General features: G+C 41.0%; 1 protein-coding gene across 6 annotated transcripts in view; it reads right to left on the bottom strand.

Moving 5' to 3' along the window:
• The window catches only part of Dys (Dystrophin), a 237,339-nt gene that overhangs the window by 154,251 nt on the left and 67,739 nt on the right, over positions 1-15,349 (bottom strand). For all 6 annotated transcript variants that reach the window (XM_043424677.1, XM_043424673.1, XM_043424678.1 and 3 more), the window contains 3 exons: positions 7,112-7,323; positions 6,661-6,815; positions 6,083-6,272 (listed from right to left, as the gene is read on the bottom strand). In XM_043424677.1, coding sequence (XP_043280612.1) covers positions 6,083-6,272; positions 6,661-6,815; positions 7,112-7,323 — 557 coding nt within the window. The remainder of the gene's footprint in view (positions 1-6,082; positions 6,273-6,660; positions 6,816-7,111; positions 7,324-15,349) is intronic.

Genomic DNA, 15,349 nt, shown 5'->3' with positions numbered 1-15,349 from the left:
GTTTTCATCGCTCGTCAAAATAATTCCGCGTTAAAATGCCCGTGCTTGTGTCCTGCACGCGTGCCCTGAGCAGGGCGAAGATGTACATTATTGTAAAGTTTGTCGTAGAATCGTGGCTGGTGCCACCAGATGGCGACATCTGTTCGCAACGTTATCACAGCTTTGAGTCTGCGGTAGAACAGCGTACAGCCCTACTATCGCAGCCAACGGTATACACGACGTTTCATCCTGTTTTTTAAACTGTCCGATAGTGGTGGCACTGAGACTTGAACTGTGAAGACGATAAGTGAAGACTACATAAGGGGAAAATAGTTATTCAAACAATTGGAACGAAATATTGATAATATCATTGGTTGTCGATTTACGGGCTCAACTTCCGGGAGAATTACCGCGGATAGAATCCAGTCGTTTGGTTGAAAGGTGAAGTAAAATTTGTACCTCTTCGAGCGTGGCATATTGATTTTATTGGGAACAATGGAATTCGTCGTAATTTGGGTCGGGCGTTGAACTCACTCGATCAAACTGGCGCAACGAATAAGGAGACCGAGTAGTGATCGGTAATTCGACCAGTTCGGAATACTATTTATCCCAATGGAAAGGAGCTTTTATTTTTTCTAGCGAAAGACTTTTCGCCAAGTTATAAACTCGTGAGTGATACTTGACAGCTTTGAGAGTTCCGTACTTCGCATGACGAATGCCTCGAACACTTGGCAAGACAGAAGCACCAGACGTGTTCATCCCTGACCAAAAGTTTCAACTGTGTGATTTCCCCTCCAGAGCTGTCCACATTTCCCAGTTAAGTTACTATTTACTAATACACTTATACTCCGACTAACTTCGAGGTGATACCAGACAGAGTTTAATGCATATAGTCAACTCGAGTGACCACAGCGTTGCTACAGTTGCTTCTGCAGGCATCCTAAATCCACTTTACAACAGCTGCCGTTCTATAAACTTTAAACGAAGGCTACTCTTTTCTATGTAATTAACATGATAAATTGCCTACCTTTATTCGAGTTCAAAAATGCGGAATGAAATTCTTTTAAGGCCTTACAGACACTTGGAAGGGGCAAAAAGTCTGATTTTCTTGATTTTTTTTCCACAAGAAAATGAGTGTTTATTGCAAAACTGTGAACGACGTTCATTGGTAGTGCTCGTGTACTTGTAGCATTTTTTTCATCGAAAAATTTCTCCAAATGGCGCAACTTCAGCTGTATGCCAGTTGCACCTTTTTTGAGCATCAGTTACGATGATAACTAAAAAACTGATCCATACCGAATTTATACCACTTATTTATTATAATAATAGCTTGGACCAGGACGAAGGATTTGTAGAAATTTTGATTCAAACAAAAATGGCGACAGTTTCAACAAAAAATTCATTTTTGGAGGTGCTAATATTCGGTTTTTTTGTTAAATTTTTTTTTTCAACAGAATACGAAATCTTTCGCATGTATAATAAATAAATTTAATATTTAATATCTAATTTTAAAAATTCGATTTTTTCACTCATCACAAGTGCACCGTGTGTAATGGTCAGTCAAGTGGAATCCCAGTCACTCGAGAACCAACAACCGTTTATCCAGATTTCGAACTGCTTTAGTATGAAAAATTGAGCAGCCATTCTGTAAGATTTCCCTCCAGTGAGCTGAGCCAAGTTTCCTTCGGTTCTGCCTTCGCGTAATTTCCAATCTTACGAGCACCGATTGATATTGGAAAATTAATTTTGAATGCAAGTTTATTTCATGACACTGAATAATTTTTTCCATTCGATGATATAAAAACGTACTTCGTTGTCCAACTATTTTTCTCTTTCCAGTCGAGGAGAAAGAAGCGTCCGACAAAGGGTACAGTCACGTGGGCGTGATCTGTTGTCAAGAAGATGGAAACCAGGAACCCCGGCCTGGCTGCTGTTGCTGATAAAACTGGTCGGCAGCGATATTTTCATCCCCGAAGCTTTATCGACGGTTGTGGAGAAGCCTCGATCTTCGAGTTGACAATGGGGGTGGATTCTGTTTTATCAGCAATGGTTAGAAGTACCCACGCGAATGCGAGTCTGAAATTTTTCAAGCTCGCACAATGCTCCGTCGGTAAATTATCTTTGGCCCGAATTTAGAGAATTCAGGCGCCCTCTGTGTTGACGCAGTGCGCATGCGCGTAAAACGCATGTCCGGAACGTTTGTTCCGTATCGACTTTACACAAATCCTCGGGCACTCGATCCTACCGATAGAAAATACTGAAATAAGCGAGCATCGTGTGTAGAAGTCGAGCTCACCGAGACACAACCGAAAATTGAGTTCTTCTTGGTTCATTCATGCAATAGGTTTTGTCACCCCGAATCCGTCTGATGGCAAAAGCCCGTTAATTAATCCTCATCTTTATCGGTTAAAGTTACGTCGCGCCCTATAGAGACGAGGCGTCTGGAAAAACCTCAATATTCATACCTCCAAATTCTCTGCATTTATTCATGGATACAAATTCCCCTTTCGTATGCTCATCGTCGAGCCTTTTTCCCGAGCGCGGATCGGGACCTGGGAACTCGAGCCCGTCACATGTTGAAGCGTACTGATTTTTTCTGTCACTGGAACTTGAGTTGTATTCCCAACTACAACGAATTGATGATTTTTAATTGGAGTAATTTTAAGCTGAGGCCTCGTCGAGCAACAATAGTTCGTCATGCCTTGCTTGGGGGATCAATAATACCCGGACGACGAAAGGAAAACTTGAGCAGCAAGTTGAAGGAATTGATTAATTGCCAAGTGCCTGGACAAACACCGAAGTCACGAAATCAAGCTCCGATAATAATTAAATATTTATGGAAACGGAGGTCGGGTATGAATCTCCAAAAATGTCGTACGCAGCAGGAGGAAACCCCGGGCTCGTGGAATCTCGGTGTAATGAAATTGCACGGAGTGCCAAGAGGAAGTCGATTAAAGAAAAAAACAGTGGCAAGCAGTTTTTTCATTGCGGTTGAAACATTCTCTTCCTTTCGAACTGATCTTTCCCTTCACACGATATTGACGAAGCAATAACCGGCCTGAGAGTTGCTCGACCACGATTTTTTCCAGGCAGCCCTCGATATTCTCGCTCACCGAAGGCGAAAAAAACGATTCCTGTTCGCAGTTGAAGAGCCGGTGTCACGGTAACGAAGACGCGTGTATAACGAGGTAAAAAAAATGTTTCGAAAATAGCGAATGTCGGAGTGATTACAATTATGTCTGACCGTGTTCTATTATGAGCATTCTCTTCCACGCTCACGAGAGGGGGGAGTATACCGAAGCTTCTCGAGAAGAGTGTTTTATCGATTTCCACGTTGGGGTTTGGTGCGATGAGGCGAGAAAGGGAAAGTACCGGCCGCTGCCTGGTTGGCCCGTTCGCTCGTGTTGGTTATTTTCATTCACGAGTATGCTGTCTTTGTTGTCCCATTCTGGCTCTCTCTCTCCTTCTCTCCCTCTCTCGGCGTGTATTATTTATCGCAAACGCGAATGAAAAATAGTCCGAATTCATCGCATCGGAAGATCCGTGCTTTCATGTCGCTCTGGCGTGTCTAACCACAATTACGTTTCGCCTCGCGAACAGCATCACTTCCGACTTGGTCGTTCCTGCTGCTACCCCCACAGTTGAATGCCCTTTTCCAAGCGGTCTCATTCTTACTGCTAAGACGTGTTTGAAATTACGTTTCGTTTCTTCGAACCATTGCTATGTTTGCAATGATCGGAATTGCGCTCGCCGGAACGGTCACTGGAGGGTTCGGAAAATCACAGCCGACATGCTTGTTCACGATGGTCGTGACCCAACATCCGAGACACCGGCGCTTCCGATTGACTTTATGAATAAAAAACTTTTCGAGGTTCTTCAAACCACGATAAATTGCTTCGTTCTGATTCTAATGAGCAATTCATTTTTGTCTGTAGACGAAACTGAAAATATTATCCTGGAAAAATAACGAAATAAAAATCATTGAAACCAAAAATTTTGACTGAGTCTGATGACATACCGGCGGATGTTCCACTTCTACCGTGAAGCTGGAAGCTGGTAACGAATAATTATTATTCTTACTCCTCATTTCGACACACATTCCTGTTAAAATGGGAGCACCCAGTCCATGACACGATAAGCTAGTACAGCTCGTGGTTTTCAATTCCCTGCTAAATTGTGCACCAGCCCGTCCAGCGAAATAAGAAAAGCTCTTCAACAACAATGGCTCTTTCTCGGGATTCTTTGGAAGTAAGATGCAGCACTACGAGGAGCCGGGGCTGAAACTTGCATCGTCAGGTATACAACGAACAGGAGAGAAAATCGTTCCGGAAATGATAAGACTTCGAGAACAAAAAGTAGTGGGAATTTTTCTTTCTCGAAGTACGAAGTCTCTTCTATAAAAATAGCCTGTTTCTGGGATACGCCGATCACACGTTCGTGACTGACAGAGTGACGCGGATGTAATTTTTGCATAATTTTCGTATCTGGATCGAGATAAAGTATTAAAGAAACAGGCAGGAATAAACGAAAAAAGAAAAGCGAGATAGAAAGTGTGGAATCGATAAGGCTAGCAGCGAGACTTCCTCGTTGTAATAGGATCGCAGTGGTTTTACAGCGTTCCACGACCCAGAGAATATTCTTGTGAGAAAGCAGCCACGCACTATCTCACGAGGTAATTTTTTCTCAACGAGGCTATGTCGATTTATTGGACGCTCGATTAAATGGCTGAAAGATTCGTTCGGATTTACGACGCTGGATTTTCTGGGCAAGCTTGCCCCGAATATATTATAGAAGGAAGAACTTAAAGTTAAGTAAAAAATAAAGACACCCATTCCGTAAGAGCTTTGAAAAATGTTACAAGAATAAATTCTATAAAACGGAGCCAACGAGATTTCGAATTCAACAAAATCCATCACAAGAGTAGTAATTCATAACTGATGAGGATAAAAAGTCACTTCGACTCACTCGTGACACGGATCGAATTGAGAGTGGCAGTATGACAACTGTGTTCAGAGAACATCTGCTTTCATAAACAGCACGACGAATCCTACAAAAATATCTGACATCACAAACATTTCACGATTACAGAAATTTTGAAAGAGTTCAACGAACAGTTGGGTGGGGTTCAATATGTCGAATAACTTAATTGTAGAACGGTCGATATTTCGAAATTTTCAAAGTTGTGATATCAGTTTGAAGAAAAATAAGTAATTCGAAATTCTTATCAGAATCAAAAATTCTTTCTTTGAATTCGTATTTACCCGAAAACATATATTTCAATAGTTTTCATTTCGAATGCAATTTTAACAGACCATCCGAATGTCAAAAGTTCATATTTCGAATTCAAAATGGAGAGTAATCGTTTTACAGACAGACCAGAATACAGAGTAGCAAAAAATCGAAAGTGAATTTTTCGAGCCTATAAAACTTGGATATCGAAAAAATCGAAATAGTGACAGTCGAATTTTCGAAAAATCGATATTTTAGTCATCGTCCTATGGGCGATTGTTACATTCCATTTTCGATGTAAACGTGCTTCGAACCTTGCAGTTTCTACTTTATTTATTTTCGGCATTCAAAGCTCTAGTCGAATCTATCCGTCTCCATATTATCAGTCAAAGTTTATAAACTCAAGATTTTAACTGTTCGAAATTTTAGTCATTCCAACATTTGATCCCCACCCCAAGCAGTTGTTTAAGTATGCAGATATTTTGAACACGGTTGAAGCATTACCGGTGAGAAAATGTTGTCAAGTGCAGCTATGAAACTTCAAAGTCGTTTTCCCTCTCCTAATGAAGTGACAGAAACCGTACAACAATAAACACATGGACGAAGTTTCAACTAGATTTCAAACGTTAATTCTCCATTTCCGTTCATATAACTGGAACGAGAATTCCATTTCAGCACATGAATAGTATATTTGCTTTTCTAAATTGATAAAGTGGATTTCGAAGCAGATCGGATAATCAGATTATGTAATAAACAGGACACTCGTGTAAGCGTGTTAGTGTGCGACTTGTGCTGTTTCTACATTTGAAAGTCTAAAAACGAATAAACAAGGACTAACGCGTATTAAAAAATCAGTATTATCCGCTAATCTTACCTTGAGCTGATGCTGTGGTCGTCTGAGAGCTCCCTGATCACGTTTGCCACCGAGACGATCCGCTTCTGCCTCGAGCCCTTCTATCGAAGATTCAGCCTCACTCAACCAAGCCAAGAACTTGTCCAACGATCGGTCAAAGTTGTGGAGAGAGGCCATCGCTGAATGCAATAACTTCCCACGATTGATGACACTGTTGACGTAACATCAAACTCATCATGAAACAATCGTGCCCACTAACTCCATGGGCTAAATCTATCCCTCAAATCCATCAAGTTTATTTTTCAAAAAAACGCTGAAGTTTCCAACGTTGGAGTCCAACGAAATGAAGGAAAAAAACGTTTGTAATTCACCAATTTTTTATTTCGCGAATCGTTGATGCAGCTTGAAAAACTACGAATCGCAAATTTGGCAGGGAACAAAATCGGAGAATTACTGGAATTATTGGAGAGTTTGTTCGATCATTTCGTTGGACTCGAACGTTGGAAACTTCAGCGTCATTTTTCAAAAAGTATTCGTCATGGAACTAAAACTAAATTTTCAATCCTTATCAGGATTGAAAATCCGAGTGGATGACTCACCTCGTATTAAGATTGTTGTAGCGTTGATTAATCATTTCGGTCATTTTTTTCACCCTCGTCGTATCGTCCTGTTGATATACGGCAATGAGTTTTTGGGTGAGCTGATTAAACAGGTCGATTTGATGCTTGTACTGATGGAGCTCAGCGTGAAGCGACTGAAATGAATAGGCCCAAAGAACTTACATTAAAATGCCAAAAAACGGGTACAAAACGATGACGAATGTACAAGAGTTCTTACTAGATTGAAAAAAAATCATTAAAAATATTGCAAAATTGAAGCTCTAGAAATCACCGTTGAATTGAATTGTTTTTATTTTTATTTTTGTCCGAGCTAACCAACTTCGAGTACAGCAAGAAAAATCGACTGGAGTATTCAAACTCTTGAGCGGATCTATAAGTACAGAAATAAAACGTGTACGATTGGAAAATAACGTTCGAGTTGAAACAGTACCTTTTGCTCTCTGAGTTGGGCTTCGAGGACATCGGCGGTGTGGCCAACCGATCGCATCCTGGCCAAGCGGGTTTCCTTGCGATCCAACCAATTCTCCACTTCGTTTCTTTTGGCTTCGTAGCGCTGGCTGTCACCGAGCATAGCGTCCAACTGGGTCTTGCGTTGCATGACTTTGGAATTCGTCTCATCCCAGTGCTCGAGAAGCTTCGTAACTGAAACACACAAAAAATCCACCAGCAGATTAAACAAAGAACTATTCATTTATTTCCATGATTTTGTCATATTCCCGAGATATATGGAGGAATCAGCGACCAATCATTGCCCTAGTCGCCAGCGCACTTGAACCGGGAACTCGGACGCTCGGCAGGCCCCACTATTTGTTGCCCAAACGACTGTCGCGGTTCACGTTATTTGTCGAGCGCTTTCTAAAGACTCGGAGGAAAGCGAATGGTAGGGAAAAAAAGCTTAACCACATGTTGCCCAGAGTTCCACTTCGACGATGCGATTCAGTGTTCGAACGCTTATCAATCCCGGTCCATCCAGTAAAGAATCTCGTGGGGGTTGAGAACTGGAATGGTCGGTCTCAAATAAATCGTTCTTACTATTGTTTATTGCTAAAGTGGGCTAGTGTAACGTGGTCAATGAGAAACAATAAAAGTCAGTGTAGTGATAATCAAGGAGTGATCATTTTCAAATTTCCCACCATCGAAATCGCAATGAAGAAAGTTAAATGACTATCAAAAAAATTAATCATCGATTAGTCTTTCCGGAGTTTTGAAACCGGTTATGAGGACACTGTTTGGGGCAATTGTCAGATAAAAGTAAGTGGTTGATCTTGACCCCTGGAGGGGGAATTGTGAAGGAGCGTTCAAGGGTGCATTGTCAACGCCGATAGCATCTCACGCCCATCGCATTTGCTGAACGTTTGACAGGCTTGTGTTGATCGATGCTCATGTGTCATCTCGTAATGGAGTAGTATCTTATTTCTTTTATTCCTCATTATTCATAAAGAAACCCGGGCCTTTTGGCGCGAATATTAGCTTCAATCCTATTCACCGTTTTCTCTAAATACTAAATTTCTTTCTTTCCCATGAATAAATCCATATATAAATGAAAGATTAAATTCATTTTTAAAAAATAAATCAAATATCGACGATTCTAAACAAGTTTTCTTATCTTGTATCAACAGATACTATTTCTGAGCCTGAAGATTCGCTTCCGTGTAGAAAAGCAAATAGAAAATAGTACAGAGCAGAAGAGAATCCCTGGCAGAAAAAATATTTACCGAATAAAGGACGAGGGAGTAGTTTACTCTCCCAGGGTCTTGTATCGATTCCGCAACATAAAAAAAAAACCGTTTCAAAAGCATCGTAATATTTTCTTTGAGTGGAATGTCTGAAGCAGGAAAATACAAGATGGTAATTCGCTCTTTCACTGTGGCTCGCTCGCAAAGGTATGGAAACACTTGAATATCATTTTCATATTTTCACGAAAATGTTTCATCGGTCCAGATCATCTATTTTTTTAATCCGAGGTAGAGAAGCAGGTAAATTCAAGAGCGGTGAAACCCTCCGTTTCCTATTTTCGTTCAACACGCATGGTGAATTTCTGATCGATTTCGATGCAGAATGTTTGGCTTTACTTTGAATCTAAAAGAGTGAAAAATTCCAAGTGAACCTGCAAAACCAGCTCCTGACGTTCGTTATTTCCCGCGGGTGGCGGTTTTAACTTCCCAAACCGTTTGTTGGTCGTCGATGAAAGTACGTGGCTTTTAGTTCCTAATCCTCTTTCGTTTCGGGATAATAATTCCTCCGAATAACCAGAAAGCGCTCTGCAAACTACTTTCAACAAACTTTGTTATTTTTCCGAAAAAAAAAAAAAAAAAAAAAAAAAAACGAAAATATGATGAATGAAGATGTTACTCTTCAACTAAGATCGTAGCACTCGATAAAGTATTTACAATCGAATAAACTTAACGCGTGGGCTTCGTTATATCGACGTTCGAAAATCTACTCTTTATCGATGCGCTGTTACTCGCATTTTTATTCGTCCTCTTCCCCTTTTTAACTCGATTTTTTTGCCTGTTTGGCTTTTTTCTTCGGTTCTTCAATCACCCGCCCCGTGCTATCCCATCGGGATAAGCTTCACATAAATTGCAACGTAAATCCGCCACACCTCTCGATTTAAAAATATCCCCTGGGCGGATGGAAAAGGCCGTAGGATGCATCCTCGTGCAAATAATGCGTTAAAGAAAAGGAGGATCGATGCAACGTGGCATGAAATCCGTCGGGAAATCAGGAATTGCTAGATACACGCTCCCACTAAGGATTATAAACTCTATCCGGTGGCTCGTGAGACCAAAAGCATGATGGATTTCTTGCTTTCGCATAGTTGCGTTCAATTTTATGTTCAATTATTCTGAAATGCGTGCACTCTGAATTTTCTCACGTCATTTAGCGTATTTAAAAAAAAACGAGGATTTTTGGGACGACGATTTATAAAACAGAAGGAGCTCAGAAATCTGCGAAAAAATTTCCAACTTCAAAAAAAAACTACAATAATGTACCACAAAAATGACTTCCTCAAAAATCACTTTCATTTAGTCAGATGACGCTGAAGTTTGCAACGTTGGAGTCCAACGAAATGATCTAAAAAAACTCTCAAATAATTCCAGTAAATCTCCAATTTTCTTCCCTGCCGAATTTCCAATTCGTCGTTTTTTAAGCCACAACAATAATTCGTGAAATAAAAAAATAATTAATTATAAATATTTTTTGCCTTCATTTCGTTGAACTCCAACGTTGCAAACTTCAACTTCGTAAGTCAGCTACTTTCAGGACGCTCGAACAAGCTCCAAATCGTATTTTTGGCTCATGAGCTCCACGATTGTAATGGAAACTGCGATGACGAAACAAACGATGAGACTTAACGAGACCCCGCGTTGTATTCCCACCCAGAAATCGCGGTTCAATTTAAACCAGAAAAATGGGAATACTCGATGAAAAAACTTAAAAAATTGACGCTTCTTTTGTCTCCTATTTAATTTCTCTTCATTAATTTTTATTTCAATGTGAAATGACAGCTCCGCTCCCCTCGTCGTCGCATCTTTTTTATGGGCGATAAGATGAACTTTTCCCCTTCGTACTTAAGACTTTTTTGGCGGAGTATTGCAATTTGCATTCAGTCCGAGGAGTTCTTATTTGATCGGCCAATGCTCGATTTCTTTTCCCATTTATCCCTCCTTCCCCCCGAGCCGGCTTGGTCCAGAGAGCGTATTCTCCGGAACTTTCGATATCTTTTGTGCCCCAGACTCATCCGTGTCATCCAATGCGAAACTTTCACATGAACGAAACTTAATAACCCGCGTCGCCTTCCTCGGCCTTAACCCATAAACGACGAAAAAAAACTTTTTTCCCCAACTTTTTTCATAACCCATGCTTTCCCATCGACGTTCGGACGAGGACTCTCGATGCATTGGCATTCATCGTTTTTTATAATTACGACGAATACGATGAAAAATTCGTAATCGTAACGATTTCTCTTGCAACATTTTTCGTGAACCGAAAAAAAGATCACTTCGATTCGAGACGGGGGTACGAAGCACAGTAAAAGTGCCGCTATCGTTTATAATCGCTATCGTTCGTTTCTCTTTGACAAGCGTGCGTGTTTACGTGCTTCGGATTGTAATAAGTTTCCATCTTCCTTCGATACGTTATCTTCGAATAGAATTTAGAGCTCCCCTTCCCACCCCGCCTTTCCGTTTGAATCGTACTTTCCTTTATTTCGTGCTTTTTCCTCTAACCAGAGTTTCCTGCTACACTTTTTCTGTGGCTTTCTTGCCGCAGGTGGGGGTCTGCGCGTGACGTGAAAACTTCGAAATTCTTGCGGCTCCGCACGGATTCCGCTGCGCCCTGTGAGATATTTTCTTGTGGTATCGGCGAATTGGCGATCCTCTTTGTTTCACTACGCCGTACCGATGATTAAGCCTACACACAAAACAAGTGCACCACCGCACCCTCGTAGCTCGTTTCTTCTCCAGATCGAACGAACGTCATGAAATATATTTATTTCAACTCGATTTTCACGAAAAAAAATATCATAACTCGTGCGAAGGTAAAAAAAATCATTTCGGAGGTGGAAAATAGTTTTTTCCTCGTAACAGCCCGTAAACTCGATCCTCGTCACGAGAATTGTAGCAATAATGGATTTTGAGACGCTGCGCGTAGGACGCGTGTGCGTGGGCGGAGGCGAAACTTTGTGGAAACGTAATTATCGGAACGACAATTGAAGCGTACCTCCGAAGGGCCGGAAGGTGATCGGGAACTGTGGCTATCGGCAGTTGCAAACACCTGAGATAGATTGCTCAGGATTTTCTAGCGATGGAAAATAAATAATTCGTGAGTACGTGTTCGAGTCGTTATCGACGTTCGAGAGCCTCGAAGCGGCTTGCCAACTGACATATACATATATTCGATAAAGCAACATTTTGAAATGTCGAAAATAACGCGGAGGCTTCGGTAAAAATGAATTGGAAACTTTTGATTTTCAAAATTCAGCAAATGTCGTTAGAATCGTAATAAAAATTCTGCACGTCGATTGGCTTCCGTCGGAACGTACAAAATGATCCGAAGGAACCTCATCGAAAAACGAGAAAATTTTTGGAAACTAGTTCTTTTAAGATAGAACAAAAGCTGTCACATTTTCTTCGTGACGTTGGATTTTTAATATTTCGAGGCAACGTTGAAAGCACATAAAGATTGGAAAGGGTTGTATAATCAACATACCCTGATGAGGGTCTTGATCGATTCGTCGTCGAGTTCTCTGCTCGAGTGAACCGGTGTTCGTACGTGCCTCCGATAAAATGGCTGAGCCGTCAGTACTGTGCCGGACGGGCAAACTCATGCCAAGAATCGGTGAACTTTCTTCAGAGTCTCTTCGCAGTCTCGCAGGGTGCACCGAATCCTGCTGTTTCGTTGTACCGATGCGCATTGGCATCCTCAGAGAAACTTCCTGCTCTCCGTAAAGCGAATCCTGAAGCAGGATCCTCTCGGGAGCTTTACGCGTGCAATAACACATATTTATATATAGTAATAGAGGCTCGTTTATAAAAATCATATTAAAAGTTCGCCGTGCAGGCAAGCTTCGAAAGTCCGGGGAGAAAAATTTTCATCGTTTTTCCAATAAAATGGAAAATTGATGAAATATCCAGTAATTATTGGTTGTCAGCGATTGGTGGTGCCGGGAGAGCGAGACGTTTCGATTTACTACACACGGAAACTTTCCATTCGAAGTTTTGTTATATCATTTTGTTAACACGGATCAGTTATAACTATCGAAACTACCCGAAAACTGAAGTTAATTGGTGAAATTTCATCAATTAGTTTCGAGAGAGCAACAGTTTGTTTGTTGATGAAAATACAACTTTTTGTTCAGTTATAAACATTCGATGTATTAAAACGAATCACTCGCGAGACGGCCCGAGCCCGTCGAGACGAAGAAAACATCGCGTGGAGAATAAAACTGCGCGGCAACGACGACCGTGCGCGTCGTTGTTTACGTGTGGCGGCCATCTTGGGTCGTTGTACAAAGGCCCGAACGAGCCACGGGCACGACGGGCGCGACTCTGAACGCCGCCACATGTCAAAAATTGCTACTATTATTTATTTTTTATTTAATCATTTGCAAATCAATGGGATATTTGTTTTTAACCGTAATTAGGATGAAAATGATCGGAAAAATAAGCGGAATTGAAAGAAAATGGTTACGAAATAGACTTAATCCAAAAATTGGTGCAAATTTAAGATACTGAGGTGCTGCTCTCTGCGCATGCGCCAATAGAATGTTCTCGAACAATCACAGACGCGGGCGTGACATTTTATTGTTTTTTCAAGTTGAATAATTTTAAAAAATTATAAAATCGAATGAATTGAATAGTTAAAAGAGGAGCAGCATAAAAAATACAATTTCCGGGTTTATGAGTTACGCAGTTAAATTCTTCGACACACGAAGCAAATCGACCCACGCGAATCCCTGAGAAATTTTTTTTTTACAACCGTGTGCCATAAATATGTGAAAGAAGCCATGTTCGTTTCGAGCAAGGAACATGCTCAGAAACGACGAGCGTCACGCGTCAAATAATCGTTGTTGGAAATAAATGACCTCAATTGTTGCGTCAATTTTCTGAACGAAAGGAACCTCTAATAGAGCGAAATTCGCAGTGTTCGAGTGCACCGAGGTCACGATCAGGAGCGAGGGAATGTAAGTGGAGGGGCGAAGAAGGACGTGGAAATTATCCCAATTACGTGCACCTGGTAACTACCTTTGGCAAGTTGATTGGACTTGTATTTGCGAGACAAAAGCTCGTATAGTATCCGGAAACACTGAAGTCACGAAGCTTTCTCATGGAGGGGCTCTTTCATGCGCTAACTTCGAAGAAAGGTGCCTTTGGATATGGAACTTTGAGAGGGATCCACTTGTGTAAGTACAGTCACGTATATATAAGATGCCTTGAGTTACTCATGAAAATACATATTCATATACATTCTGAAGTATTAACAATAATAATGTTTCATAACTGAGGAGCGTAATTTGGAAAATTTCGTGCCCTCGAATATGAGAAATTCCTGAAACTTTATTTCGTGAAATTTTGTAATGATTTAGATACGAAAATACTCGGCAGTCTGCTCTTGATGCTTACACATCCGCATAATACAAAAACTGTGAAAATCAAATAGTGAAAGAGTGCAAGAACGGAAAACAGTGGGAGCGTAAAACGTCCAGAATCAGCGTGTTAAAAAATGCCCTTACAAAAGTGACCCGTTTTCAACGAGGAAAGCTTCACCAGAATATTCCGAGAAATAAAAAGCTCAGGATCGTCGCTCTTCCGTTCGTGAGGGAGAACACGAACGACAAGTTCATAGGCGGAGTCAATGGAACCGAGAGAGTGGGAGAGAAGCGAGCGAAAGACGAAAACAAGTCGTCGTGTCTCGTTAAACTTTGCTCGTAAAAGATAGTGGAATATGTTTTTCAAGTCCTAAACTTCGAATACATGAATATATTTCGTGCTTTTCGGAATGATAATTCGAGCAGTGCGTCGGATTAAGTGAAACAAGCGGGATTATAATCTTCATTCGATGAGTTATACGCGGCTCATTTTGACTCGATATAACAAGAATGAAAATACGAAAAAAAGTGGAAAAACTCGGGTACGAGTGGCGCGTTGATTTCGTGTAATTATTTAATTCCATGAATGGTCGAGGGAAGATCGTATCGCCGGGAATCTTGACAGAGATTCCCTCGATTCCGCGATCATCGCGTATTTGTTTCGACACGCAGTAATCCAAATTAATAATTTAATATGAACGGATGGCGACCGCTGAAATCGTCCGTGAGAATCGGAGCCTCGAATATTCCGATGTCGGTGAGAAACTGAGCGGTGAATAACTCTTAAAAAATCCTTTCCCGAGACACATTGAGCTCGATGGAAAAAGCGTCCATGAATCAACATGAAACTGGCAAAAAAAGTCTCGCTTCGTCCGTGATGAAGAATTTAATATTCCATTCGAATTGCATACTCACAAGCTTCGTCGGTTCTATTTGCACACGCGTCATACCGTAGACACACTTCTCGCTATTTTTTTGCCCATCGATCACGTTTGTCGATTTGCTTCGTGCACGAATCTCATTTAACACTTGGGCGCTGCTGTTTCGCGTCGCGCTCGATCCTCGTGTCCAACCGTTCCAAGAATAGTTGAGCAACGCAGTATTGATACATGGCCGCCCTGCTATTCGCTCACGACTGTGCATTTCTTCCATTTATTCTCCTCTTTCTCGTATCGTAACAAGTCAATCTTTTTCAACAATCTGACGAGTTATATTAATGGGGAGTTCTGCCTTGGAAAGTCAAAAAATCTACTGTTTTCGGCAATGTTTTTACACGGAGAGACTTTTATACGAATATTTCGGATGAATTTGCTAGAAAAATTTGCCATGTTTTTTATAGCAGTTCACCAAAGTGCACAGTAATTTTGATCCCGAAAACAATTCTCTCAAATTTTACTATGTACGACAGGCAAAATTTAGATCTGCGACATTCTTACATCGAACGATGTGTATCGATATCCGAATGTGACTCGTGTCTTTGGCGAAATGTTCAAAATCGGTGAATCGCTCGGACTGGACGAATTGCTTGAAATTTTACTATGTGCCAATGGTTAATTTTCATGTTTATACGGAGCA

The sequence above is a fragment of the Venturia canescens genome, chromosome 7, assembly GCF_019457755.1.
Source record: "Venturia canescens isolate UGA chromosome 7, ASM1945775v1, whole genome shotgun sequence".
Taxonomy (NCBI): domain Eukaryota; kingdom Metazoa; phylum Arthropoda; class Insecta; order Hymenoptera; family Ichneumonidae; genus Venturia; species Venturia canescens.
The sequence above is the reverse complement of the archived record's forward strand: the minus strand, read 5'-3'. Positions and strand labels throughout refer to the sequence as shown.